Source organism: Melospiza melodia, chromosome 2 (genome assembly GCF_035770615.1).
Source record: "Melospiza melodia melodia isolate bMelMel2 chromosome 2, bMelMel2.pri, whole genome shotgun sequence".
Lineage (NCBI taxonomy): Eukaryota > Metazoa > Chordata > Aves > Passeriformes > Passerellidae > Melospiza > Melospiza melodia.
The window spans coordinates 117,651,492-117,678,252 of record NC_086195.1 but is presented as its reverse complement, the minus strand read 5'-3'; the positions used below and the strand labels follow the sequence as shown (position 1 = coordinate 117,678,252).

The window sequence follows — 26,761 nt, the reverse complement described above, 5'->3', positions numbered from 1 at the left end:
ACCTAACACCACCACCTTTTCAACAAAGCCATGCAACTCAGTGCCACATCCAGTCATTTCTTGAACATTTCCAGGGAGGATGAACCACTCGTCATATGGCTTACAAATGGATTAGATAAAACTAATTCAGCCACTGTTTGGGCAGCCTGAAGGCACTGGTCAGGTGATACTGTAATACCATCTTCACATCACCTAGAACCTCACCAGACACAACAGCATGCAAATCCCCTCATCAAAATTAAGCAGGCACACAGACACACACCTTGCATCACAAATATTTGTGACATGGCAGGATGATGCTTCAGAAAAGTTATTCAAGTTGGCAGTGGTCATTGAGGTGGGTGGTGGTACCCAAGTAGGGCACATTTGATGAATGGACAATTTCAGATCACACTGAACTGGGACTACACATGTACTGGATGTGCTTCTTTTAGGCTGCATAAAATAAGTAAAATAAATCCTTTAGTGAGTAGAAGATTTGAAACACACATGTCCTCTTCCCAAGGTACTGAAAAAGCTGACAAGGACTGAGCCAATGCCAGTATGTGGTTCCAGAAACAAAATTCTGCAGCTGAGCTCTGCCTCACACATGCTGTGACTAAACTGTTACTCATTTCAGGTGTTTTCACCCAAGGATTTGAAAAGGAAAATAATATTAACATGTCCTTCTAGTGGGAACCACTGGGCAAAGGTGGGCAAAACTGAGCAGTGTGAACTGAAAGGCAAGGAAGTTTAAAATTTGAAGTCTGTAGTTTGCTATTGGTGGATCTGGGCATGTACACTAGCAAAACAAACAAACAAACAAACAAACCCACTCTACAATTTTGGTTCAATGATACCAGGGTTAAGAATAGTTCTTCCTTTAGCAGACGAACTACTAAGGATCTTTCCTCACACCTTAGAAGCCTAGGGAATTCTTCACCTTCCTGCTATTGTGCCTGTGTTGGGAGTGGAAGGCAGGGGTTAAATGAACCCCTGTTTGCTAAAAGCACCCAAGAACAGCAGGAAAATTAAAAAAAAAAAAAACAAACCATTACATGACTGCATGTCAGATGTCATGTAAAACAAATGGGGAAGTGACTAACAGCCCCTTCAGCCACATCTGAAGTTGCTGAAAGTTAAAGCAAATAAAATGGATTGTGCCTCTCATACTTACATGACTGCAAAGATTTTTGCAAATGTAGCATTATGTTATTCAGTAAATGCTTTGGACATTTTCTTTTAATTTCTGCAGTCAGGCACCTTTTCACCTAATATGATACTGTAGACTAAGATGAACCAAACAAAAACAACCCATAGTCAGCAGTGAGAAAGTTCAGAAATTTGGGTCTGGTATTTTCCTTGGCATTTCTTTGCCTGCAAATATGCAAGACAGAACTTTCTTGGCTGTTTGTACATACCTGCTAAGGACTGATCTTCCTCAAAGGAGAACCTGGGCCTCTGCAGGGGCCATAACCAGCACAGACAGGCAGTCACTTTAAACATGGACCCAACACTGCTGTTATTTCCAGAACATATTATTTATGAAAATCTGTTTATATACAGAGGTGGTATTTCTATGAGCATGTTGATATACTGTGACCCTGCTGAGTATTTATGTATTTTTGGGTAATGTGCTTGCATGTTGTGACTATTAATGCTTAGTTCATCAGATATAACAGGAAGGAAGAGTTAGTTGCATGATCTCTTCGTGTGAAATTGTTAACATCTGCCAATCAGGAAACTTAAGGAAGTTCAAAAGCAGTAAGGGAAATGATAAAGTGACCAGCTTTCTAACTTGCAGCATTTGTTACTTAATACTGTCATGCAGTAAAGCAAAGCAAACAGGGAGAGCAGACCATTTCCAGATTCCTGCATGTGACTACAACTACACGTTAAAATGTCCTTGTTGCTGTGAACCAAAATCAAACAAGAAAAACTAGGAGAGTTTTTCAAGAGGAGGTAAGTGTCTCTATGTTGTGTGTTGATTTTTTTAGTGCCACAGAAGGTTTTTTGCAGGATACAAGTATTTTCTAGGCATTGTTGGTACAGTCATTTTTGCAAGTGTACAAAATGTGCACATGTACAAATTTGCACATGTACAAATTAGTGTCCTTCAAGTTTAAAGAATTCTATAGAATATTTCAAGGATTCTTTTACCTGTTTGATTAAAAGTAGAAATGTATAAATACAAAATTTCTAAAGATCTGTGCAAGATCCAAGGAAGACTATGAAATGTCTGTTATATATATTGCACTATTTGACATTTTTTATTTGACATCTATTTTTCAATAACTGAAAGAAATGCTAATTTTTGTACCCTTTCTATAAATTAACTAGAAATAGGTAGATTTCTATTTCTTGGGAGGAGAAAAAAGTAAATCACAAAATCATGGGATGGATGAGGCAGGAAGGCACTTCTGGAAATTGTCCTTTCCCAATCCTTGCTTAGAGCAGGGTCAGCCTCAGCAGGTTGCTCAGGGCTTTGTCCAGTCAGTATCTCCAACACTGGAGACTTCAAAGCTATCCTGGAAAACCTGTTCAAGGTGTTGACTACCTCACAGTAAAGGGTGTTTTCTTGTGTTTAAATTGAATTTTCATTATTTTAGTTTTTGCCCATTGCTTCTTGTCCGGCCAGTTGTCACCACTGAGCAGAGCCTGGCTCTTCCTCATTCCCTACAGCTGGGTATTTGGGCACATGGATATCATCCTGCTGAGCCTTCATCTCTCTGGGATGAACAACCCCATATTTCTCAGCCTCTTCTCATGTGTCAGAGCCCTTTTGCTGGATTCCCTCCTGCAGCTCCATGTCTTTCTTCTCCTGGGGATCCCAGAACAAGACTGGGCACTCCAGGAACCCTCCCTTGAACCAGCTGGCAGCACTGTGCCTCGTGCAGCCCAGGGTGCCTTTGGTCTTCTGCTCTGCAAGGGCACACCATCGGCCCTGGGTCAGCCCGTGCTCTTTGCAAGATGCTCTCCAGGTGGATCTCAGCCTCTGCTGGTGCCAGGGGGTATTCCTCCCCAAGCAGAGGACTCAGCACCTTCCTTTGCTGAATTCCAAAAGGTTCTTGTCGTCCCATTTCTCTGGCTTCTCCAGGTCCCTCTGAAGCAAAGATAGTCACATAGCACCCACTTCTCCCAGTTTTGTATCATCCACAGGAATCAGAATACTGATCTAAAAACTGAAATAGTTGTATTTAGGCAGCAATTTGATAATAACATTTCTTGGCATGCATTGTAAGATTTCTATTCCTATTTCAATGCTTCCAGGAAGGTTTAGCCAGTGTATGATATTCTCCATATCTCGGCAATGTATAAGTATCCCTTTATCCTCACATTACCATATGAGTAAAATATAAAGTTTCATTTCTGGAAGAGTGTCATGGACAGGAGTAATTTTCCCAGAGACACTGAAGCAAATAAGTCACTGGTCTCAGGTGACATTTTCTGGTGCCATCCTGCACTCACAGCCTAAGAGCAAAGACAATAGACTGAGAGGATAAGAACTGAGAGTGCTCAAGTCAGTATTTAGTGCATGATTTCTGTGGAAACCACTACAGGCTACCTGACAGTATTTTATTTCTGACACTGATAAGGTGGATAGACTGGGCTTATAACAAACTGCCCTGGAGTGAGCTAAGAGTTGAGGTGTCTGGAAAACAGGTGCTTGAGCACCCCTGGGGCTCTCCCCTGTGTAGCAGGATAGACACACACTTCTGAGGCTGCCCAGGGGAGAAAGAAGAAAGAAGAAAGGCAGAAAAAAATAATCCAGTTTGGGCATTTTCATGCCAATAAGTTCTATTTTGATGAAATATGAGGACATATAGCTTACAGCAGAATATGTATGGTTCTTCTGGTCTGATCCTCCAAATAGCACTCACAATCATTTTGACATGAGTGTTCTTTCTGGCACCTTGAGTACTGAGGTGACTTCAGTCCAGAGAGAGCTTTACCACACCTGTCTGAAGAAGACCAGTCTGGAAGAGAGTGAAGGTCTTGGATGCAGAAAATTCCTAAAAATATGATTGGAAATTCCTAAAAATACGATTGGAGCCACTTGTTTGGCCACTGTACAGGAGGTCTGGATTGCTCAGCTGAATGGCTCAGGGCTCACCACAGCTCCTACATTGCCCATCCTGCCTCCAAGCAGAGAAAAAACAGAGCACCTGGCTATGTGTTGGGGCATTCAGCTGGAATGGCCATTTCTTATGAGGAAAGGCAATGCTTACAGGCCCTGCTATTCCCACTGCATATCCAATGAAATGTCCAGAGTGTGGAGACAATGATGCCAGCAAACACTTCTCTAAGCAGAGAGGGCTGTGGATGATTCCTATGGCAGTGTCCCAGATAAGTATTTCCATGAGAAAGCATGAAGGGTACCTGCAATATGGGGCTGCACTCATGTGTAGAAAACCTGAGGGCGATTTTGAAAGAACAGGAATAATCAGAACAGAGAGGGAGATCACAAGAAAAATGAAACAGAAAATAAAGGAAAGGTGAGCAGACAGTTGCCAAAGAATAGGAAAACAAATGCCTAGAAAAGGAATATGAGGAAAGGAAGGGGAAAATGTTGAGTGACTGAACAGAATGGCCAAAACAGAGAAAATATGATTAAGAGGCTAACTGGAAGGACAACAGGTCTCAAGGTTCTCACATGCATTGCTGGGGTGGTCCCTGAGAGCATGGGAAAGTGGAAATAACTGTTGAGACAATATCTCACAGAGCATTCAATGGCCAGTCCTCTGTACTGCTTGTACTTGAGATTCTTCAGTATCACTTCCCAGCAGCCTAGGCCACATCCTTACTGCAGAATGATGATTTACAAATATGGATGCTGCAAGAGATAAGCAGGTTAGAGTGAAGAGTCTGTCTCTGTTGCAACCCCAAGACCCAGCTTCAATCCTGGGGGTGTGATGGAAATGTCACATCAAGCCAATTTCCAGGAAATGTGACACGCCTTCTGAAAATATTCAAGGTTACAGAATGACTTGGAACGTCAGGGTGGTTTTTGCTTTCATCACAAGGGGAGTCAGTTTGAAATCAGCATCCTGACATAACCATAAAAATTAATATAGAAGGGCTGATTAGTAACAAAATATTACCACATTTCTCTTTTTCTTGAGTTTGTAAGAATTTAATTCAATTTTAAAATTATCCTTAGTACTATCTGTAATCAAGAAAATTGCTGCTACAAAGTTGCACTGCTAGGTAGTGCTAGAGCAAATGAAAATTTAACCAGAGTTGCTTCTTCATGTAGAAAAAAAAAAAGAAAAAAAAGCTGGGAATAGAGAAATCTTTTCCAAAGAGTTTTAACCTCCTTGGAGAAAAGAAAAATTGTCATAAGATGAGCAATGTTTGACAAGAGCTGATGCCAGTGTTAGACTAGCTTTGCTCAATCCTCCATACTACATGAACAAATGTAGAGTCATCCTTTGCAGGCGCTCACACTTCCTTAGAAATTTAAATTGCCTACAGTGATCTGGAACATCTGACTCCTTGGTTTCTGACACTGAAGCAAGATAAAATTTGAAGTAGACTGTTTTGTATGGATGGAAAACTGTAAGACCAGTGGGAGTTATGTAGCTGGAAAAGTGGAGACCCATTTGTGACAGGAATAAACACTGTGGTGCCCTGACCTTGGCTGGCCACCAGCTGCCCACCAAGCTGCTCTCTCACTCCCTCCCTCTTCCTCATTCTCTACTTCCCCTCAGCAGACAATATCCACCCATTCCCTGGGACAGGGGGCTGCAGTACACATGGCAGTTTCTTTGGAAGTCAAATGTCTGGACAAGAATGTCTCATCCCATCCCAATCCTCCTTTCTCCCAGGTTTTATTGCTGAACATGATGCCTATAATACGGGATATCCCTATCAGCTGGGGTCAGCTGTCCTGGCCCTGTTCCCTCCCAGCCTCTGGCTTCCCCCTGTCCCACTGGCCTCTGCAGAGTTGGTGGGATGGGGTTGGAGACACAGCCCTGGTGCTGTGCCAGCACTGCTCAGCAGCAGCCAGAACACTGCTGTGTTGTCAACACCAACCTAGCTGCTAATGCAAAGCACAGCATTGTGATGTTCTCATGATCAGGAAGCAAGAAAACCTGACTTTCTGATGGTACAGTTGGGATAGATATGTGGGAAAAAGTAATTGTCAGTCATGGTCTCTGCACTGAATACAGTGAGTGTATTTATCATCATGAGAGTCCATGGCCTCTTTATCTCAAACTACTTTGTTATGGGCAGTATCATGGCTATTCAGTTAGTTCAAAGAAGAGGTGCCTGAAGCACATCCTCTGCTTGGCTTTTCTAAAGAATATTTTTAAAAAATTAAGTTTTGCAAAACCAAAATACTTCAACATTATTTTCCTTTATTTTTTTTATAATATTCTCCTTTTTCCTTCTGAAGGCTTCATTGTCTCTTTCCAGAGAAGGAAATATGTTTGATACTCCTGGACTCGTTTGTATGATTTTGTGGTATATGATGCTGTTTCATCCCTTGCATGCTGACATCCAGTGTATGGACTGTAAGTACATTTTTGCAGATATAATCTGAGAAACAAGGTTTAACTCTTCATTTATCAGAGATACTTGCAATGAAACTAGCAGTTGCTATCTTAAGCCTGACAGGTGCCATCCTCTGTATTCAACAAAAGCAATAGCATATCCTTAATGAACTTATGCTGCAACACTTTCAGCAGAGACACAGGAATCCCCTATTACAAATGTGAGTGTGGACTGGAGAAAATTGGAACTGTCCTGGCAGAGCAGCAGGAACTTCTCTGAGTACAGATGTATCATCATGAACAGAGGCATGGAATATATGCCCACAGAGGTAAACTTGCTATTCATTGAGGGAAATCATTGTTTTTATCAATAATTGTCCTTTTATCAATTTCACTTACATTGAAAAAAATAACATCTGACATGTGGCTGTTTGCAGTCTACAGCTTGATCTCTTGGGGGCTGTGGGAAGCCATCAGCAATGCCTGGGTGTATTTACTGTGAGATGAGCACCCAATGCATACTAAAGAATTGAAATTCTGACAGGAAGAAAGTGATAGCCTGAACTGCAGCTATGTTGAATCATGAGTAGGGATGTAGCTGCTGAAAAAAAGGGGCTGTGAGATTAAGTGAGACTTCTAGAGACTTTAAAGAGACATAGCAAGAGACTTCCCACAAAAAGAAAAAAATAAAATCCCAGAAACACTGCCATGGATTATGGTTATCTTAAATTCTTCACTTGTTTCCCAGTAAACTGGATCCTGCCTGTAACACAGGCTATGTTATAAACCCACATTATCAAAAGAGTAAAATAGGAAGCTCAATGGAGATAAAGATAGTTTATCTAGCCTAGCAAAGCAGGTACCTTAGAAATACACAGTACAAAATACATCACATCTTTATGGAAGATTATATGTATAACACCACAGACAGTTTTTAACCCCTGAACAGGTCAGATGAGGACTTTTGTTTTGCTTAATCCTTCAGTTAAATTCCTTTGTGGCTCCCCTATGTATTTGCCATTTTCTTTATGCCACTCCTAAAATACTTACACACTAGTGTAGCATCCAACTCCTGAGCTGCAAAGCTTTTTGTGTAGTTGTGTTTTTGATTCCTCAGTTCCATTCTATATCACCCTTGAGTGCTAAAGGAGAGAGCTGGTTTTGGTACCAAATACATGCATATACATGGAATTGCAGTCCTGAGTTGCACTTGCATAGCCAGTCTCATCTAACATCAGAAGAGAAAAAGCAGAGAAATAAAATACCATGTTCTCTTTACAGGCGGATAGTCCACTATGCAGCTTTCCACTGGAACTACACATGCCTATGCACAAAGGGCTAACCTTTGTCATTGAAGTGCCAAACACAAACATCTCAAAACAATGCAGCTTTCTCCCTGGAGGTAATGTATGTGGTCTGGCTAAGGTTTTATGTATTTGCAGTCTTTTAAAGGTAAACACTGCTTTAGAAACAGTTACTTACATAGTGGGCAACTGCTATATTTTCTATTAAAAGCTTTTTTTTCCAGATCTGTTAAAATTATTTGCTCTGTAATAAATGTCTCCATCATTCTGCAAGAGATGTATTACAACAAATGTATCCATAAATGCATTATTCTCTTTTATACTAAGGCTCCAAAATGCTAATAAATTACAGTGGTTTAAGGGTGGAGTCAAATAACCCTTCCGGCTGTTACAAATTAAAATGTTAGTACTTACTGGACTGCTGATGAGTTTGTTGTGACCCATTTTGCCTTCCTTCTCAGCTCAGAGTTCTCCATTAAAATTCCCCAGCCACCAGGGGTGCAGCAGTTGTGTGTAACTGGGGTATTTCAGACATGACAGAAGTGATGGATTAGCAGCTTTCTCATGTCTGAGCAGGGAAAATGCTCGCTGCTCTTCTCTTCCTGTGGATTTGTCAGCAGAAACATTCATGGTGACCCTCAAAATACAAGCCAGAACACCCAAAACTTCAGTGTGTCTCCCCTGCCTTCCAAGTGTGCAGCTTTCCCAGAGGATTCCCCTGCTCTTCCATAAGGTTGCCCTCTTTATTGGGCACTGGAGAGGGATGGAGTCAGTAGCACAGGAAGCCTCCATGCTCTCACTGGATTTAGGGCATAGGACAGTAAGAAGCAGAAAAGTGGTTGAAGGAGAGAGGAAGAGGCTGAGCATGCCTGCCCAGCCCAGCCATGAGGAACCTCCAAAAGCAACGAGGTTCCTGTTTCAATGTGCTCCAGAAAACAAAAGAACAAGTCACTGTCACCCACATGAAGGTGGAAAGAAATAAGGAGGAGCCTGCTTGATTGGAGAGCAGGAAAAAGTCCAACCTCACTTTAAAAGTCTCAGCTTTTTAAATACTCTGTGTAAACATGTCAGGAGTAGTTTCCTGGGTGTTACTTGCAAAGGGAGAAATACTTATCTTTGTAGCAGCATGGATGGTATTAAAAGGCAATGTGCCTTCCTTTACTTGTGGAATGCTTCACTGACAGGTTTCACAGTTCAGAGGCAGTTAAAGTGGAGTGACAGTAGCGTTTTCTCTCAGTTGTCACTCCTAACCCAAGCGATAGCAGCAGGTGTCTAACATAGCTGAGTGTGTGCCATGATCCTCCAGCTTCGAAGACTCCCATGATTTTTCCTCACCATGGATATTCCTGGGTTTGCAGGCATGAAGGGCTCAGCCATTGAAAACTTCTCCTGTGTGATTTATAACATCTTCCTCATGAACTGCACTTGGCAGGCAGGAAGGGATGCTCCAGCAGACACACAGTATTTTCTCTACTGGCAGCAGTCAAGGTAAGTAGGTCTGCTTGAGACAGGGAAGTCTGAATTCTCACTCAACACATCACAGTGCGCATGTTTAACTAAAATACTTTGCTGTATGCAGAGGTGAAGAGGACATGGAATGTGTGCTTTACATTAAAGATGAAAATTTCAGAAATGTGGGATGCATTTTCCAAAATGTGAGCATAGGGGATGAAAAAGCTTACTTCCTGGTGAATGGGTCTAGCAACAACTCCCTGATCCAGTTCTATGATGAGTACATTGCCCTGTATAACATTGGTAAGTAATTTAGCATTTTACTTTATTACTCTTTTATAAAATAAGGAAGTGGGGATTTTTTCTTGAAAAGCATATTAAAACGAAGTCTGTAGCTGTTGCAGGATCTGCACTGCAGGGCAGACTTTGCTTCCAACAGCTGACAGAATGCAGCTCCAAAACTTGACTAAAACAAGCAGAGGCAGCCTGAAAAAACTGCTGAGACAAGAGGTGTGCACATAGTCATGGATTCCAAGTAACGAAACACAATGGTTAGATTTTTAAGGCCACCTCTCCTAAGCGCTTATTTTACCATCCCATAATTTCACACCTCTCTGAGAGCCACAAGAGCTACATGTCCTAAAACCAGAGTGAGGTTCAGCTTCCAAATTAGGACTCTGTTAGTTAAATATGTGGGTACCTCTCTGAGTTAGGTGTTTAAGCCCCAAGAGAAATCAGGTCACCCTGAGTCAACTACATTATAGGCACTCCAATTCAGATGTCTTGAATGCATCATGAATAATACCACACACAAAAAAAGCTTCCTTCCTTTTTCCCATGGAAACTTGCATTGTCAATGTGAGGTTGGAAAACAGATGTAGAAGAAAATGGCACTCTGCTGATTGCAGTAGTGAATTACACAAAATCTTTCATACCTTTTCTTTACATGAACTTCATTTACTTCAGATGTCCAAAAACTGCAGTGATACACTCTCAAGTTTTGGTTAGGTATTTTACTTCTGTTTACCAGATAACTTCAGTTAGCACTAAGAGCCCACAGCTGTACATCAGCTGCCTCACCTTCACACACATTTTGCTGTGAAGGCATGAGTTGTAGCTGCTTACTGACCATGCTTATATTAATTATTCCATTTTTTCCCCAGAAATACTCACTGCTCCAATAAATGTCACTGCCCATTGTACCAGAGATCCTATGGGTTGCATAATTATGTGGCATCCACCCCTTACAAGTCATGTGGAAAACACAAAGTGTTTTCAGTATGAAATTAGCATACAAAATAAGGTAAAAAACAATTTCTTGGTTTGTGTTTGGTACTGTACCTATGCTCACTCATATCTATAATATGTACATTTCTGACTTCTTTATTTGCTAATTTTTCTCTCATAAGCTGTTGTTTCCTCCTGCTACAGTTTTCCTGGTCTCATATCCCACCTGTCATGAACTTCTGCAGCTCAGGGGCTTACTATGGCAGCAACTGCTCAGCCACAAGACCATTACAGGAAAGACCAGCTAAGGGTTAAACACAAATATACAACTGCAATAAAGCACCACATCATAAATCTATTTTTTTTTATTAAAAACAAGACCAACAGCTTGCAGGCTGTTTGGATTACCTGGATTCTGTATCTTCCACGCATTAATAGTATTTACCTTGGTACCTACTGGTACAAGGAGCAATTGAAGCAATACTGCTTTCCAGCTGGTTGGCATAATTGACAGTAAGATCTTGTGTGAAATGCTTATGAAGTTCTACATGAATATATAGATCACAATATAGCAATATTGCCAAAACATTTATTTGAAAGAAATACGTATTAAGTCTTGTTTCCTACGCCACAATCAGAATGGGTGGGGTTCAGTGTAGATTTCTACATCTGAGTAGGAAATTCATCTCCTAGGCTGAGACACCTTAATGTAGGTGTCTGCACAGGAGCAGGGATATCTCCCAAGGGTCAGTGCCCATCAGGGCTCCCTGCTGTGGAGCAGCAGGTGCCTCACAGCCCTTGAGGTGCTGAAGGTACCAGCAGCACTGACATGGAGATGGCAGCTACAGCTCACACCTTCCAGGAGGCACCAACAGAGGCAAGACAGCTAAAGCAGCATGACACACCTAAGGTTTAGGCAACTCATTTGCACCCTGCTCATTCCCAGCACAGGCTGATGAGTTCCATCACATCCTAAGCTAAAAGCACTCAGCTGACAGTGAGTGATGGGGAAATGCTAGTCTGCTTTACAGTCAAAGACACACTGTGGGTGTGTTTTCCTTAATGAGACATTCCTTCCAGTTATACCTTTCTGACTTTTCCATAATGTTGGCTATGCTGATATTACATGGGATAGATGTTTCCAGGACCTCAGCTTTTCAATGCTTTCTGACTAAAAGTCACTGCTGTTGAATTCGTTCACTCATTTTTGAACCTATCCTTTTCTTCAAAATTTTCAGGTTCTTTGATCCAGGTCAATGTTTGATTCCAGTTGCTTAAGTTTTGATTGCATAGGATATGTAAGCAGCTCTTCACAGAAAGCCCCTGAGCATGGATAAGTCTAACAGAGACTTTGACAGGAAGGAGGACAAATTCACTATTCACATCAATTTTCACAAACTATTGTGAAATCACAGGTTCCAGATCTGCTGTGTTTGTAGGATGATGTGATTGCTTGTGTAATTTGGATATGGATGAGAACGCGTAGTGTATATAAAAATACCCTTAGTAGTAAATACAGCTTCTCACATCTACTGATAAATAATTAATATTTCCTTCCTTTTCTAAAAGGAAATGTAGGAAGACAAAACTGAATAAAATTCAGGGACATTACTGGAGAATATTATCTGATTGATTTTTCAGTTGAAAATAACTTATGGTCTTCAAAAGCAAGAAAATGAGAACAATCTAGAGAAATATTTGATTGATAAAAAATAATAAAAATTAAGATTTGTCTTTGTTTTGCAGGATGAGCCCACAGAAGAGAAAAAGCTTTCTCATGTAAGTATTCTTGTCACATACAAATTTGTACTTTTGCCTACTTAAGCATGTAAATACCATTACAGAAAATACACTTACTTATAGAACTACAGGTTTTGTATCAATGTAGCAATGAGAATTCAGAAAAATATGTTCCTGTGATATCTTTAAGTGTAAACCTAATACATCCATTTTGGATGGAGTAGGCAAATTTTTCCATGCATTTCACAAAACTTCATACATTCCGTCCATTGCATAAATAGATTTTGTTAATGACAGATGTGACATTTTGCTTGCTAAAAACCTGAAACACTCTTTCTCATTGGAATAATATCACTGATAGCTCAGGACAGCTAGGCAAAGGGAGCACAACAATCTTCAAAACCTGGGGAATTTAATAAATACTGTCAGTCTGCCCTCAACAAATGAGTGGTCTTCTAAGCGTTGGAAGGGCTTGACAGATTCCAGACTTTGTATAAAGTATTATGAGGCCAAATATAACTTATCTGTTATTGTATTCTCTCAAGAACATTAAATCTTTTTAGCAATGACCAACACCATCCATGCCTGTTTAATCTCCATGAAGGTTGCAAGGGGATTTTACAGGGTACTTCTTCAACTTCTGCTTTGTGTCTTCAGATTTCTTTAGGATCCACAAACACGGACACCAAAAAAAATAAGAAGTGTCCATAAAGCATAATAAAAGAAATCAAAGAGAAAATAAACTTTAAAAAAAATAACCTTAAAAAACTAGATAGTTTTGCTGGCGAGATAGTACATACCTAAAAAAAAATCTTACAAATTATTTTTTTTAGAAACCGTAACAGGAAATTTACCCAAAACCTTTGTTAATGTTTGCCTATGAGGTGAAATGCAGAGTCTGATCACTTTCCTTTTAGGTAAGCAATGACAGATATGAATTCCAAAATTACAATGAGAAAAAAAGATACATTCTGAAAATCAGAGCAAGTGGAAATAACTGTCTTGTCAGCTCAAACTGGGGGGAATGGAGTGAACCCATCGAGTTTGGTAAGACTATGATTTTTTTTTCCACTATTACTTTGTTTGCTTCCCTTTCTTCCTCACAGTCACAGAAATGAATAAAATCTTAATTTTTACCCAATTACATGGAAGGAACTGGATGGATTTTATTAATGGGAGGAGTAGCTCCAATAGTCTGGCAGGAGAGCCTTTGATTAGCTGGGATTGTGAAGGCAGCAGCTGCTCAGATGCCAGGGCCACAGAAACAGAGACAAACCCACCCTTGTCTTTGGTCTGCCGTGATGAGGCTGCCTCTCTGTTATCTTAAGTTTTTACATGAATATCATCCCCTTCCTTCTGCATCTTTCTTTTTACCCTTTACACTAATTTTGCTCTATTAATTGTTCTGTAAGTCTGTTTATTCTTGTCTCTTTCCAGAATTTAAAAAAATTCTCAAAATTTTTATTCTCTAATTTTTAAACATTTGAAAATATTTAAAATGTATCAAGTCTATCTGCATTTTTGGACAAAATTCTATAATAAAGTCAAGTTGAAGTCCTTTAGACCATCCAAGAAATGTAGTGAAATTCACATTCATTGCATCATGCAGTCACAAAGGCAGCTTTTTACCATGCTAAAATATTTCTCTCTCTTTCCTGCTTCAGGTCAAGGGAAAGATTACTTTATTTTTGTGATTTTATTTCTGATTGTACTTGGAACAATCTCAATTACACTTGTCCTGTATTGTCTTTTCAAAAGGTAAATCAATTTTTTTTCTGTAGACACTGACAGAGTATTATCTATATGAAACACATTCCTATAACCTCCTATTTTCCTACCTGCAAATTAAAATAATCTGACTGTCAATGTCATGAACTATTACCACCAGGATTTCTGTGGATGGTCCTTAGGCATGCAAAATCACTAAGTGGAAAAGGGGGAAAGGATGTTGAAGTTATTAAGTAATTGATTCTACCAGATCCTAAAAAAGCTTTTTTGTACTTATGTTTAAGCATTTAACATCCAGGTTGCTTTGAAGCCATTGGCTATATACAGTACAGACAAGAGGGAATGCAAATTAACATATTCTTATTTTGAGAAAACTTCTCACTCAGGGGTGAAAGTTATGTCATATGATTTATTCAAAGTAATTTATTAATAACTTATTTTTTGTGATTCTAATCACAAAATAAATTTTAATAACCCAAATGCTAAGTGTAATAATAGTTATCCACCAGTTACCCCACTGAAAATATTTTCTCATTTAATTTGTAGAGCAATAGATAGTAATACTTGAAAGTAAAAAATGTCCTTAAGTTACACCACAAAAAGTTTGTATAAGTTATATTAGCAGAATTTTCAACTTCTCCACAATCCCATTTTCTACCCAAAGGTGCTGCAGTTTCAAGAACCTATTTCCTCCCATACCACAACCAAGAGACAAATTCAATGCATTAACTGATGAAGATATCCAGGTATGATTTCTTCTCAATTCAGTCAAATTTGTTAACTACAAACCACAACAGGCCAAAGACTAGAAGAGCTGACTTATAAAAAGAAGTGTTAACATTTGGTCCAAAACTAATTTCTGTCACGCAAGCTATTCTGCTTTGAAACTTGAAATGCTCTATGCCAACACTGAAACAAAAGATTGTCCTGAAGATATTTGCAGACATATTTTAAGATCAGAATTTACGCCTTTACTGAGTGTAAATGTATTGTAATTTCTGTGTGTACCAGCTTTGCAAGGTTGCTGTTCATACTTTAAAAAGACCCAAAGTGAGGATACATTTTCCATTAGTATTTCCATTAGTTTTCAAACACCAATGGTCATAATATAATGTGAATATATATTTCATAAACCTGACCTATACCCATGTAAAAATCCTGTCACACTTAGTGCAAATCAACAAGGCTGGAAAGACTTAAGAGTTAAACTAACCTTCCTCTTGCTTCAACACAGGATTTGCAATTTCAGGGTTTTGTGTAAATTGTATTTGACCAATTTACTGTAGTATCCCTGTGCAGCCTATTCTGCATGTTTATTTAGCCTTACTTTAAAAAAGCCTTTTTAATAGCTTGGTTTAATGCACCTTAAATCCATTACTTTTTACCCTTATTCCTTTCCTGTTTACAGTATCTTACACACTTGCACACTGTCAACAGTAAGTAACTCTTCTGTCCATCTGCACACATCACGACAACCAGGCTTCAAACCATTCCTGCTTGGCTAAAGCAAGGACATTCTTGAAGTCAGTAAATCAGGTTAGTCATTAATTGCCTAAAATTCAGTGGGCAACACCATGCATTCCAATGAGGATTCCAAAAGCGACACATATATTTGCCTTCAATTGTTTACAAAGAATCCTCAAATCTCTGACTACTAAAACTCGCCAGTTTTGGTAACTATATACCAGCTTGCTGTCCTGATTAATTTGTGTTTGGCCCTACCACCTTTGGCTTTCACAGAAAGTAGGCAGGACTGTGACTTAGATAGGTTTCCTCATACACCTTAAGTCATAAATACCTGGTTTATCACTTCCTACCAGGCAGCCAGAGCTAAGGCTACAGAGCACCAGCAGCAGTCCACAGTCCATCACATTAAATAATATAGCTAGGAAAGTAACAAGCCCTTTTTGTAAAATTGCATAGTGATTGCTTGCTTTTCCTGAACTTGAGTGGCTTCCAAATTCCTGTGCATAGCCACTACCAAACACACTCAAATCATTCCCCTACAACCCAGAGGCCTTTGTGGATGAGGTTTGCAATCTGTGGCTCAGGCACTTCCATGCAGGGAGCAATGCAGCAGCAGCAGCTGCCAGAGTTAAATGAAGCCTCACATTACCTAACACTTGCCAACCGCCGCTGTGAAGATAATTCATACGATTTTGACATGTTTAAACAGTTTGATCTACTCCTAAAATCTAATTTTATTTTACCTCTTCTCTCCGAAGTCAGTGCCTTTAACATTGATTGAATGTTGTAATTCTTTAAAGTTATTAAAATAACACAGTACAAAAAGTACATTTTCAAAAGCTCTCCTCCACTGAATAGCAAACACTCTCCCTGACATTTAATGCTAATGGATTTTTGAGCTGTTTTGAAACGTGCAGTATCCTTTGCTAATCACACCTTTTTAAATTTTGCATTTCCTCATTTTCCCTCTATTTACTCAACGACCTTTCACATTTTCTAATTCGTTTCCCCTATTACACAACTTTTTCTGAGATAGCTGGAAAAGCTCATGATTAAAAAAACCTAACTTTCTGCACTGCATCCTTAAAACACTCACATTAAAGAACTGCCAATTTTATTTGCTTTAAGATCCTACCAAATCATTCAGTGCATCAGACAACTTGCACTCCTCTAATCCATTCTATTTTACTCATTTTACTACAGACCAATGATTTTCTAGTCACTCTCCTAATTTGCTTTCCTCACCATTACAGTTTTATCTTCTCTTGCTTGGAGTTAAATATAGTCCAAGAACTTGCAAGATACACCCCGTGCACTTTCCTTGGAGAACAGTGAAGTAGCCCAAAACACCATGACCACAAAGCCCTGCAGAGCTTTACCCATTCTTCAGCTTTCCTAGAAAATAAGTTTCTAGAACACCCTGGTTTGTTGTTCCACAACATACTCTCAGTACAAGAGCAAGCTTGCTTTTTTAACCTGTTTTTCCCATCAGTACTACCCCTCCCTTTTTTCTTTTCTTTTTACTTATTTATCTTCCCTCAAAACTTTAAACTCCAAGTGCTCTATGAGTACTACAATCTTACCTAGCAGCAGGCACTCTCCTAGAACCCCAGGTTAGCCAATGTAAAAATGTGTGATAGCAACCAAAATATTTTATCTACACGCCAAGCCAATTCCTACATATGGAAAATTCAGCCAATACTGGCTGAATAAATTCCTTCTATTTTCTCTAAGGTTGTCCAGTGTCTAAACCAGCTTCTGTTTTTTCTCCTGCTGACAGCTAGTACTGCTCAGACATATTGAAACATTCTTTAACTGTTCTTAAAACGGTTTTCGCCTGCCTTGCAATCATTTATTAAGTATTAAAAGACCTAAGATGGGATGCCTTTGGTACTACTGAAACTAATGTTCAGAATGATACCAACTTATAGTCTACTGCATGATACAAAATTTTCTTTCCCTTTAGACAGAATATGTAAATCTACCAACAAAAAGTCATACTGAGAAAATAACTACAATTGAGGAGTGATCCGACTTTCCAAAAACACACCCGATTGCCCAACATGAAAGAAAATTATGGATCCTGCTGACAAGTACTTCAAACCAGTCAATAAAAGAATATAATCACCTACAGAACTGTTTGCCTCCTTAAAATTCACTTAAATTGAGCAGATTAAAAAAAGGGAGAAAAATCAGTGAAATTTGTTCTTTTCCTTTTGTTCAAACCCACAATGCCTGGCAACCAAGCTTTTCTGCAAGCACCTACTTTGAAGAAATGCTTGAACCTTGCTAAGAGGTTTTTCACAATGTGAGACAAGCCCTCTTAGCCAGAATGAAGCTGCTACTACTTGTCGTCATTGCTATGAAGCTTCTTGCCTCTCATTATAATGATTTCCCGTAGGCTGACAGCCTTGCTGTATAATGCCACAGCAATTATACTGTAATTTTTATATGCCCAGTTATTTTCTAAAGCACAAACCAGCTATTTAGAATGTGTTAAAATTTGCTCTTTGGTCTTCCAATCAGTACCACCAAGCTGTCCCAATATGTGCAATTAAGTTTATGCAAGAACAAAAAATAAAATTATACTTGTCAAATGTAATTATTTATACTGGTCTTAGTCAGGCATTTCATGAGCTCAGTATTGCAACTGTAAATAGACCTCTGCAACACTGTGATCCTGTGCAGCTTTAGTACGTACTTCAGTAACACAAATAGCATTGAAAGCCTTCAAAAAATTCTAACAGTTGTGAGAAATGAAATAAAATCTAATATTTAATGGCTAGATCTTAAATGTAAAACTTCCTCACAAATGCATTTTAGTTTCTCCCTTCAAAGGGTGCAAATGCTACTTCCAACACCTTTTAAAAATAACATAGGCTTTAGATGCCAGTATTTTCTTTTAGAAATGCTGGATGTTTTCCTAAAATGAATGAATTCCAGTGTTTCAATAAGACAGAGAACAAATGTTTTTTTTAAAAGTCTCATTTATTGTTTGCCTCTTACATCCCTAAACTGCATCACACACTGGAAATTGCTGCTGCATGACTATGGGAAGCCATATATTAAAAATAAAAAAAATCTGAACACCACAAATTAGTTCATATTCAATGTACAGCATAAGGAAATTGCAGTTCGAGTTTAACTCTGTGTCCTGGTTTAGAGCAAATTTGGGAGGTTTTGTTTCTTTTCCTATTTCTTTTGGTTAAGCCTTGTTCTGAAGGAGAGATTGGGTGTGAAAGTCCTTCCCTGTCAGGGGCTGCTGAAGAAACCACATTTGGCTTCTCTCACAAAGCTTGGGCTCGCTCACAAGGAGGTATCCCATAATCATCTCTACCCTTGCAAGGCACTGATACAGAAAGAAACCTGATTAATGCTTTTTTTATAGACAAAATGTCTTCCCCTGCTCCCTCAGAGCTAACTGACTGGCAGGGTTAACACCAAATGCCCTGCCTGCATGAGAGGGAGCTGCTACTGCCACACAGGATGCAAGAACCACTTGCAGCAGGTACATGAAGTCTGCCAGTAGCCTGTGTACAAAGTAGCTGTGTAATGTCCTTACATTCTCATACAGATGTTGAAAGCAGTGCTTGTGCAACAGTGAAAGGAAAAAAGTACACTCAGGAGGAAGGTAATAACCAGCCAAAGCCAAGCAGGTAATTTAAATACTCCATCTTGAATAGCAATCTCAGAAGGCACACAGAAGAACTCTAAGACAGCTCAGCCTTCAATGAGTCATACAGTGACACTTTTTCTTTCTCAAGATATAGGGAGAGCTCCTCAAACATCAAAATTAACACCTTGTTTTCCTCTACTGGTCCCTCTAGGATGCCTTTGCAGATTACAAAGTACAAAAGATTATATACATAGGAAGAACAGCACATAGGTATTACATTATCTCAAAGAGCAGTTATGAGAAATTACTCAATCTGGTCTTCTGACCATCCCTAAACATCAATCAGTTAATACTGAAGGCTGACCTACTCTGATCTATTATTTTACAGCTACATAGAAGCACACACATTCCCTCCCCACAACCCTTCAACTTCACCTATTGGACTGCAACTCATTTCAGATTAAATTCAAGCTTCCACAGAGCCACTGACCACTGCTACAGATGAGGCCAAACAGTGCCTGAATGGCACTATCAATATTTCCAACCTGCAGCAACAATACAATACACAGGTCACTCAGAAGTTGAAGGCATTTACTGGGTTCCTGGGTTTTTGCATGAATGCCATGATGCTTTCCATACTGATTTGACCAAAAATTATTTATTTTAGGCTGTTTTACCAAGGGCAAGAGCGTTACTTTTCACCAGTCCTTGGTACTTTGGGTTTTCCTAGCACTACAACTGAACCCCCACCCCATAATTTTACATCATAGAAGTTGTAAATAATTTTTTAAGAATCATGCAAAAAGCCACTTGCAGCAGCCCATCATACACTATCAGGCACAAAGAATGGGAGTGGTTTCTATTAGTATAACCCATGCTTGCCCACCCCTCCTCTCTAAATATCTCACATTTAATAATTTTTTTAAAAAGCTTATTTGTGTAAAGGTATCAGAGGACCCATAATCTGAAACAAGTTTTGAAATACAAGAGGCTTTTCCAAAGCTTTTATATAATAATTTCAACACAGACCGAGTAAGTATGTTTATTGTTTTACAGCAGAATGCCCCAATTTAAGAACAAAGTTGCTAGATGTTCAGCTGTGCAAAATGGTACATAGTGCTTCAGTACAAGTGGAAAAAAACATGATTTGTTAGCAAACGCGTTCAAATACAATTTTATGGTCCTATAAGATAGGACTTGAAACTGAAGGCTGATCCACAGGCAAATGATAGTTTTTCTGCCCAAATTGGACCTAACAACTTTGGACCCAGAACCAACGCCACTCATTCCTTACTGCTGTAAAGAAAAGCTGTCACACTGAATTGCCAGATTCAGTGTTTTCACGTGTTACAGAGAAGTGGATCAGCCCTCTATGTCAGTTTCCAGCCCCATCTACAAGTATCATCTGGCTCCGATAAATAAGACTCACAGGAATTTCTTGAAGGTCAATGGTCCATAATGGTAGTTATTCTACATGATCTGCTCAACTTGATTTCCAATTCTATTTAGGCTGTTTAAATTACTTTCTTGAATTCATCGTACAGCACAAGCACGAAAGCACCCCCCATGCCTCTGAGAACATTAGACCATGCACCCTTGAAGAAGGCCTTTCCTCCTTCATCCCTTGCAATCTTCCGCCAGCAGTCAATTGTTCCAGAGTACATGATATCAGCTGCAGGAAAAGAGCAAAGAGTTATTCTTAATCCCTATTTCATCTCAGGTAATTTAAACATTCGCCCTTTGTTTCACTAAACTGCTTTGTGATGTCCCAAACCACAACTGAAAAATGCAACACAATACTTACTAAAACTATTATGCCTCCTTTTTAATATCTCTGTTTAATCAAACAATGCAAACAGGTAGTCCATTTTTTTTAATTTCATGTTCCATAATGAAAAATCCTCAGCATAAATCCTGATAATCTCAGGTTGAGCCTTACTGCATTTCCTCATTTGAGTACAATATAATAAGCCAGATTTATGGAACAACGAACTGTAACTCAGGATGGCTACTAGTAAAAAAACAACTCCATCTTGTTAATGCTGTTTTACAAAGCACTGACAGCTGTGTGGATTTGCAGCCTACCTCCTTTGCGTCCTGACTGCATCATCATGCGACGCCGCACTGTGTCGAAAGGATAGGAGACCACGCCAGCCACAGCAGTCACTGTCTGGGCAATCATCCAGCTGATAACAATGTGAGTATTCCTGGGATCTGGGAGCATGCCTGCAGGAAAACAAAAACAGCAATTAGCTTTTCACCTTGCACATCCTCCTCTGGTTCACTCCCTGCATGACAGCTATTTTACTAGATAAACTAGGATAAAACACTGTAGAACCCATACTCTAAATAAAACTGCAACAAAACACTTCACAAACTTTAAACATACTGAAGCCATATTTACAAGGCTTTCTTCTCAGTAATCACAGTAGGTTACAACTTAAGCACAAGCATTCTTTTTAGACTGGCATGAGAAGACTTGACTATTCACTATGCTTTTAGTAAAGAACCATCACTAAATTAAGTCACCGTCCCTGTGGGTAACACTGCATTACAAACTAGCATCAATGGCTTATTTCCCCAAATGTCAAGCTTAAAAATTACTTTGCAAAACCACTGTCCAATCCCATTCAGCCACACACACTTGGACTGGTCCAGTGTAACTTCATTATGCACTGAACATAAAAGAAATTATACTAATAGTGTCTGGTTAGCAACATACTCTCCTGGCCTTAGGAGCAACTGCTTGAAGTACAAAACCAGTACTTGCAGGTAGGCTGCTGTGATTAACACAAGTTTTCCCTTGTATACAGCAGTGTCACAGATGTAGCACTGATATCCCCCCCTTCACCTTTAAATATCCAAAACCAGACAATACAATTCTAAAAACAGGCTTTCCAGATCCCCTCTGAAGTATTACCTTTTGCTGTATCATAGATCCCAAAGTAGGCAGCTCTATAGATGATGATGCCTTGGACAGAGACATTGAACCCTTGGTACAAGCCACGCACACCATCAGACTTGGTGATTTTGACTAGACAGTCCCCGAGACCAGAGAATTCTCTGTCTGCACCAGCTTTTCCAACATCAGCAGCCAGACGGGTTCTTGCAAAATCCAGGGGGTAGACAAAGCAGAGGGAAGTGGCTCCAGCTGCACCACCAGATGCCAGGTTACCAGCAAAATACCTCCAGAACTGAGTGTGCTTGTCTACACCTCCCAAAAACACCTGCTTATACTTATCCTTGAAGGCAAAATTAAGAGCTTGAGTTGGGAAGTATCTGATGACATTTGCCAGGTTTCCTCGCCAGAAGGACAGCACTCCTTGTTCCTTTGGAATACGCACTACACAATCGATGATACCCTTGTACTGCTTATCAGCAGCAATCTGTTTGCTCGCATGTTGCACCTGCAAACAAAAACACAGATATTGATCACTTGTCCTGACAGGTCTGTGCTGCAGCTGGGCTTAAACCTGCTTCCACTATAAAACAAAGTTGTTAATTCTGAGTGGCCATTGTTGTTATTTTAAAGAAAAAGACTTAAAATTGCTTCCAAGCTTTCTCAGAAATCAGGACTTGGCAAATCAAGAATAGAAAACCGCAAGCAATTCCTCTATAACTTCCTGAAAGGAGACTGCAGCAAGGTGGGGGCCAGCCTCTTCTCCCAGGCAACTAGTGACAGGACAAGAGAATACAGCCTCAAGCTGTGCCAAGGAAGGTTTAGGAGAAACTAGGGGAGGAATTTCTTTAGACAAAAGGTGATTGGACTTCGGAATGGACTGCCTAGGGACTGGTGAAGCAACCATCCCTAGAGGTGTTTAAGACTGGACATGGCACTTAGTGCCACAGTCTACTTTAAATTAGACTACGTGGCATTAGGTTGGGCTCCATGATCTTCCTGTGGTCTTTACCAAACTGACTCTGTGAGGTGCAAGGGCAAGTATAAGACGAATACATAGGGCATACATAGAGGTGCGAGCCTTTATTGACAAAGACGGGCCTTTGGTGGGAATCGCCTGAGAGCCGCGACAGAGCTGCCAGCCCGAGGGACAGGGGCTGAGGGTGAGTGAGGAGCGGCCAGCCCCGGGGCCAGAGCCGGGCCGGCGCGAAGGTCACTCGAGTCACCTTGGGGCGCCACCGGGTCACGCCGGGCCGCGCGCGCCGGGCGCGCCCCGGCTCCGCCCCGCCCGCGGCCCAATCGCGGCCCGGGCGCGCATCACGTGAAGGCCGCCAAGATGGCGGCGGAGAGCGGCCGCCCTCCCCTCCCCGCCATGCCCTCGGCGCCGGCAGCGGGGGCGGCAGGAAGTGACACCAGCGGCGGCCGCCCCCCTCGGCCCGGCTCGGCCCTCCCTCCCCGCCCCGCATGGCGGAACCGGCTTCGGCTTCCCCGCCGCCGCTCACGTGACCTCCCCGCCAGCCGCCGCCGCCTCCTGGCTCGCGCCCTTTGTCCCCGCTGGCCGCGGCCCCCGCCCCCGCCCGTCCCTCTGTCCTCGCCCGGCCCGGCCCCGCGGGGACACAGAGGGGCGCTGCCCACGCCACCCGTTCTCGCCGACGCCGCTGACCTGGAGCAAGAGCTTGACCCGCTCGATGGGCGCCACTGCCGTCTTGCTGATGGCGGCGGCGACGCCGCCCGCCAGAAAGTCCTTGAGGAAGGAGATGGCCTGGTCCGCCATGTTCGCGCCGCGCCGGAGCCGCCGGGAGGGAAACGCTGCTGCCGCTCAAGCCGAAAGGGCGGGAGCGGCCCCGCGCATGGGCTTAATGCCGGCCGCGCCGGACACGCCCCCCCTCCCCATTGGCCAGCCCGCCCCGGGGGCGGGGCTTGCGACGAAAGGGCCCCGCCCCCGCCCCTCCCCTCGCCCTCCGCCCCGCTGCGGCGCCAGTGTCGCAGCGCCGCGTCACCCGGGCCGGCTGGCCCGCTACCGCCACCGCCCCGCCACCGCCACCGCCACCGCTACCGACCCGGCCCCGCCACCGGCCCGGCCCGGCCCCCGCGGGGCAGCCTGCGGGTCCGCCGCTGCCCACACCACTACGGTCGCCTTCCCAAGCGCTCTCCGCGATCGCTTTGTGCCGCTGCCAGTAGCACCCGCAGCCGCCTGCACAGCCCCCGTACCGCCCGGCACGCAGGCTCTGCAGAGGGGTCTGCACGGACTGGACCGATGGGCGCTACTTGTATGAGGTTCTTCAAGAGCAAATGCCAAATGCACTTGGGTGACAACAACCCCGTGGCCGACTGGCTGGAAAACTGCCCCGCGTAAAAGGGACGGGGGTGCTGGCGACAGCATCGGAAAATGTGCCAGTGTGTGCCCAGGAGGCCAGGAAAGTCAGTGGCATCCTGGCTAAGAAGAGCAGGGCAGTAATCCTGCCCCTGCACTCAGCACCGCTGAAGCCTCTCCTCGAGTACTGTGCCCAGTTCTGAGCCCTTTAATCCAGGAAGGATATTGAGGTGTTGGAGCGGATCCAGATAGGGCAATAGAGCTGGTGAAAGGTCTGAAGCACAAGTCCTGTGAGAAGCGACTGAGGGAGCTGGGGCTGGTTAGCCTGGAGAAAAGAAGGATCGGGGTGACTTTATTGGTCTCTAGAACCACCCAAAAGGAGGCTGTAGCCAGGTGAGAGTTGGCCTCTTCTCCCAGGCAACCAGTAACAGAAGAGGAAACAATCTTCAGCTGTGCCAGGAGAGGGTTAGGTTGAATGTTAGGAGGAATTTTGTTACAGGAGTGGTGAGACAATGGAATGGACTGTCCAGGGAAGTGGTGTAGTCAGTCCCTTGGTTTACCTAAGGAAAGAGTAGATGTGGCACTCGGTGCCATGATCTGCTGACCTGGTTTTGGGTCAGAGGTTGTACTTGATGATCTGAGATTTCTTTTCCTACATAAGTGATTCTGTGATTCTGACTCTGTGAAGCTGAGTGTGAGCTGCTGGAACACTGGCTTTGGGGTGTGGGTCTGTGGGCCCAGGCTGCAGTCAATGAGCAGCACAAGCAAGTGAACTGGAGACTGTTTCTGCAGCATCTTTCTGCTGGAAGCCAGTCTAGGAGGGAGACACAGCTTTCTGCATCGGGTCCCTGTGGGGCAGCAGCAGCTGTCAGGTGGAGGGCAGCAGATTTCAGGCACTGTCAGTTTTGTTCCACGCTCACCACACTCTGGGTAATGGTGATCCATGGCATATCCTTGTTCCCAAATTCTGTTCCCACCTCCTCCTTAGCACTGCCACTGCCTAGGGTCACATCACTGGGCATTTCTGTATGTCACTGAACTGATCCAAGACAATGGACTTAGCTGCAGTTTCCTTGGGACAACAGAGGAACAATAGGACAGGGTGGTTCCAGCTTCTTGTATGGGCACTCAAAGTTAGATGTTGTGAAAACCTCCCCTGCAGGCTGTCACAGCAAGCACTCATGGCAGGGACTCAGGCCCTACCAAGACAGGCCTGGTTTCCATCACTAACTTTGCTAATTTTACTGTATGCTGAAATTGATATTTTGAATGTAACTATCAAACTTCTGTCTGAAATTATATGAATTCTTTCTAAAATGTGTTGAAATTGTTCTAGCTGGAGGGCATTAGTTCACATCACTTGCTTTCACTTTTTGTGGGTGTTCCCAACCAAAGTCAGTAAGGCCAAACCTTTTTTTTAAGCAGATGACTGGTGAACCACAAAGCTGCAGTAGCTGAGGTGCCAGTAGCCACTGCTTACACATGTATGTACTTTGCAGGATTTCAAAATGAGCATGTCTCTCAAGAGGGCATGTTGTGAGAAAAGGTGACAGGCATCGCCTTTGTCTCTGCTCTAGTACAAGATATGTCACTATACTTTTTTTTTGCACACCAGAAGATCAAAAGTAAACTGTGTGCTCTTCTGAAGCATAATACAGAGAGACTGAAGTGACTCCTGTGCTCACAGAGGGTTAAACACAAAGGGTGTTAGAAGACCATATTCTGAACATAATTTATGAAATGCTGTGGTACATTCACTCATTCAGGGAGGCACACACAGTGTGGTAATTTTTCCTTTTAAAAAAGCTCAGAACTGAATGTTAATACTCTCTTAGCACAATACTTGTCTCCAAGACTGAGATTTTGTTCACGATAAAATTTTCTATTGATTTAAAAAGAACTTCATATTCTAAGACTCTCGAGTATCTTCAGTGTGAAAAATGAAGGTAAAAGGCACATAATTTGTAATGGGGAACTTGTTCAGTCTGTAGTTGTCATGTTCTGTTCAGCTTGGGAGCTCACCTGCACATGACTGGGGGAAATCCTTTTTTCTCCATCACCATGCTTTTTCTTCTGTTTCTTCACCTTTTTTTTCCTCATCTCATATTCTGCTATCCACTTTTATAAGAACTCACAAATTAAGAAGGGCTAAAAAGGTATAGGATGATGTTCTTGAAACAAACTTGGTGCCCTCAGATTTAATATCAAATTACAATCACAGAGGAAACTTGTGCTTTTATATAACTGCCTTTTTTTGGAAGGCTCTCTCAAAGCAGAGCAGTCCATCTTGACTCTCTCAGGAAGCTGCTGCTCCAGTTCTTGTTTCCAATCTTACACCACTGCAGTAGCAGTTTCCAGAGTTGATTAGAGTGTGTTTATTTACAGTAGAGGGTGCAATATAAAATGATACTAAAGTGGATGGTGATGGAGCATTAAAATCATACCAATATTAACCTCCTGGAACAGGGTCAAAGCAATGTGTGCTGGTCTAAAAACTCTACTATTCTAACTGCACCAAGTATGAAGAAAGTGACTTCT

At 41.8% G+C, this 26,761-nt stretch overlaps 2 protein-coding genes across 5 annotated transcripts; one reads left to right on the top strand and one right to left on the bottom strand.

The window, feature by feature from the left end:
• The first annotated feature begins 1,788 nt into the window (after positions 1 to 1,788).
• Positions 1,789 to 19,973, top strand: LOC134414709 (granulocyte-macrophage colony-stimulating factor receptor subunit alpha-like). Of its 4 annotated transcripts, none has more exons than XM_063149691.1 (12): positions 1,789 to 1,941; positions 6,400 to 6,497; positions 6,669 to 6,805; positions 7,758 to 7,878; positions 9,139 to 9,268; positions 9,360 to 9,535; positions 10,396 to 10,535; positions 12,206 to 12,238; positions 13,117 to 13,246; positions 13,864 to 13,957; positions 14,592 to 14,673; positions 17,361 to 19,973. In XM_063149691.1, the coding sequence occupies exons 2-12, from the start codon at positions 6,410 to 6,412 to the stop codon at positions 17,421 to 17,423; spliced, it is 1,194 nt and encodes a 397-aa protein (XP_063005761.1). In that variant the 5' UTR covers positions 1,789 to 1,941; positions 6,400 to 6,409; the 3' UTR covers positions 17,424 to 19,973. The 4 variants fall into 4 exon arrangements, with proteins under 4 accessions (XP_063005761.1, XP_063005760.1, XP_063005762.1 ...); XM_063149690.1 differs by having other exon boundaries at positions 6,380 to 6,497; XM_063149692.1 differs by lacking the exon at positions 13,864 to 13,957 and having other exon boundaries at positions 6,380 to 6,497.
• Positions 19,974 to 20,038: 65 nt separating this feature from the next.
• Positions 20,039 to 23,738, bottom strand: SLC25A6 (solute carrier family 25 member 6). Its single transcript, XM_063149695.1, has 4 exons — positions 23,573 to 23,738; positions 21,931 to 22,417; positions 21,096 to 21,236; positions 20,039 to 20,682 (listed from the first exon to the last, which is right to left on the bottom strand). The coding sequence occupies exons 1-4, from the start codon at positions 23,681 to 23,683 to the stop codon at positions 20,525 to 20,527; spliced, it is 897 nt and encodes a 298-aa protein (XP_063005765.1). The 5' UTR covers positions 23,684 to 23,738; the 3' UTR covers positions 20,039 to 20,524.
• Between the last annotated feature and the right edge of the window lie 3,023 nt (positions 23,739 to 26,761).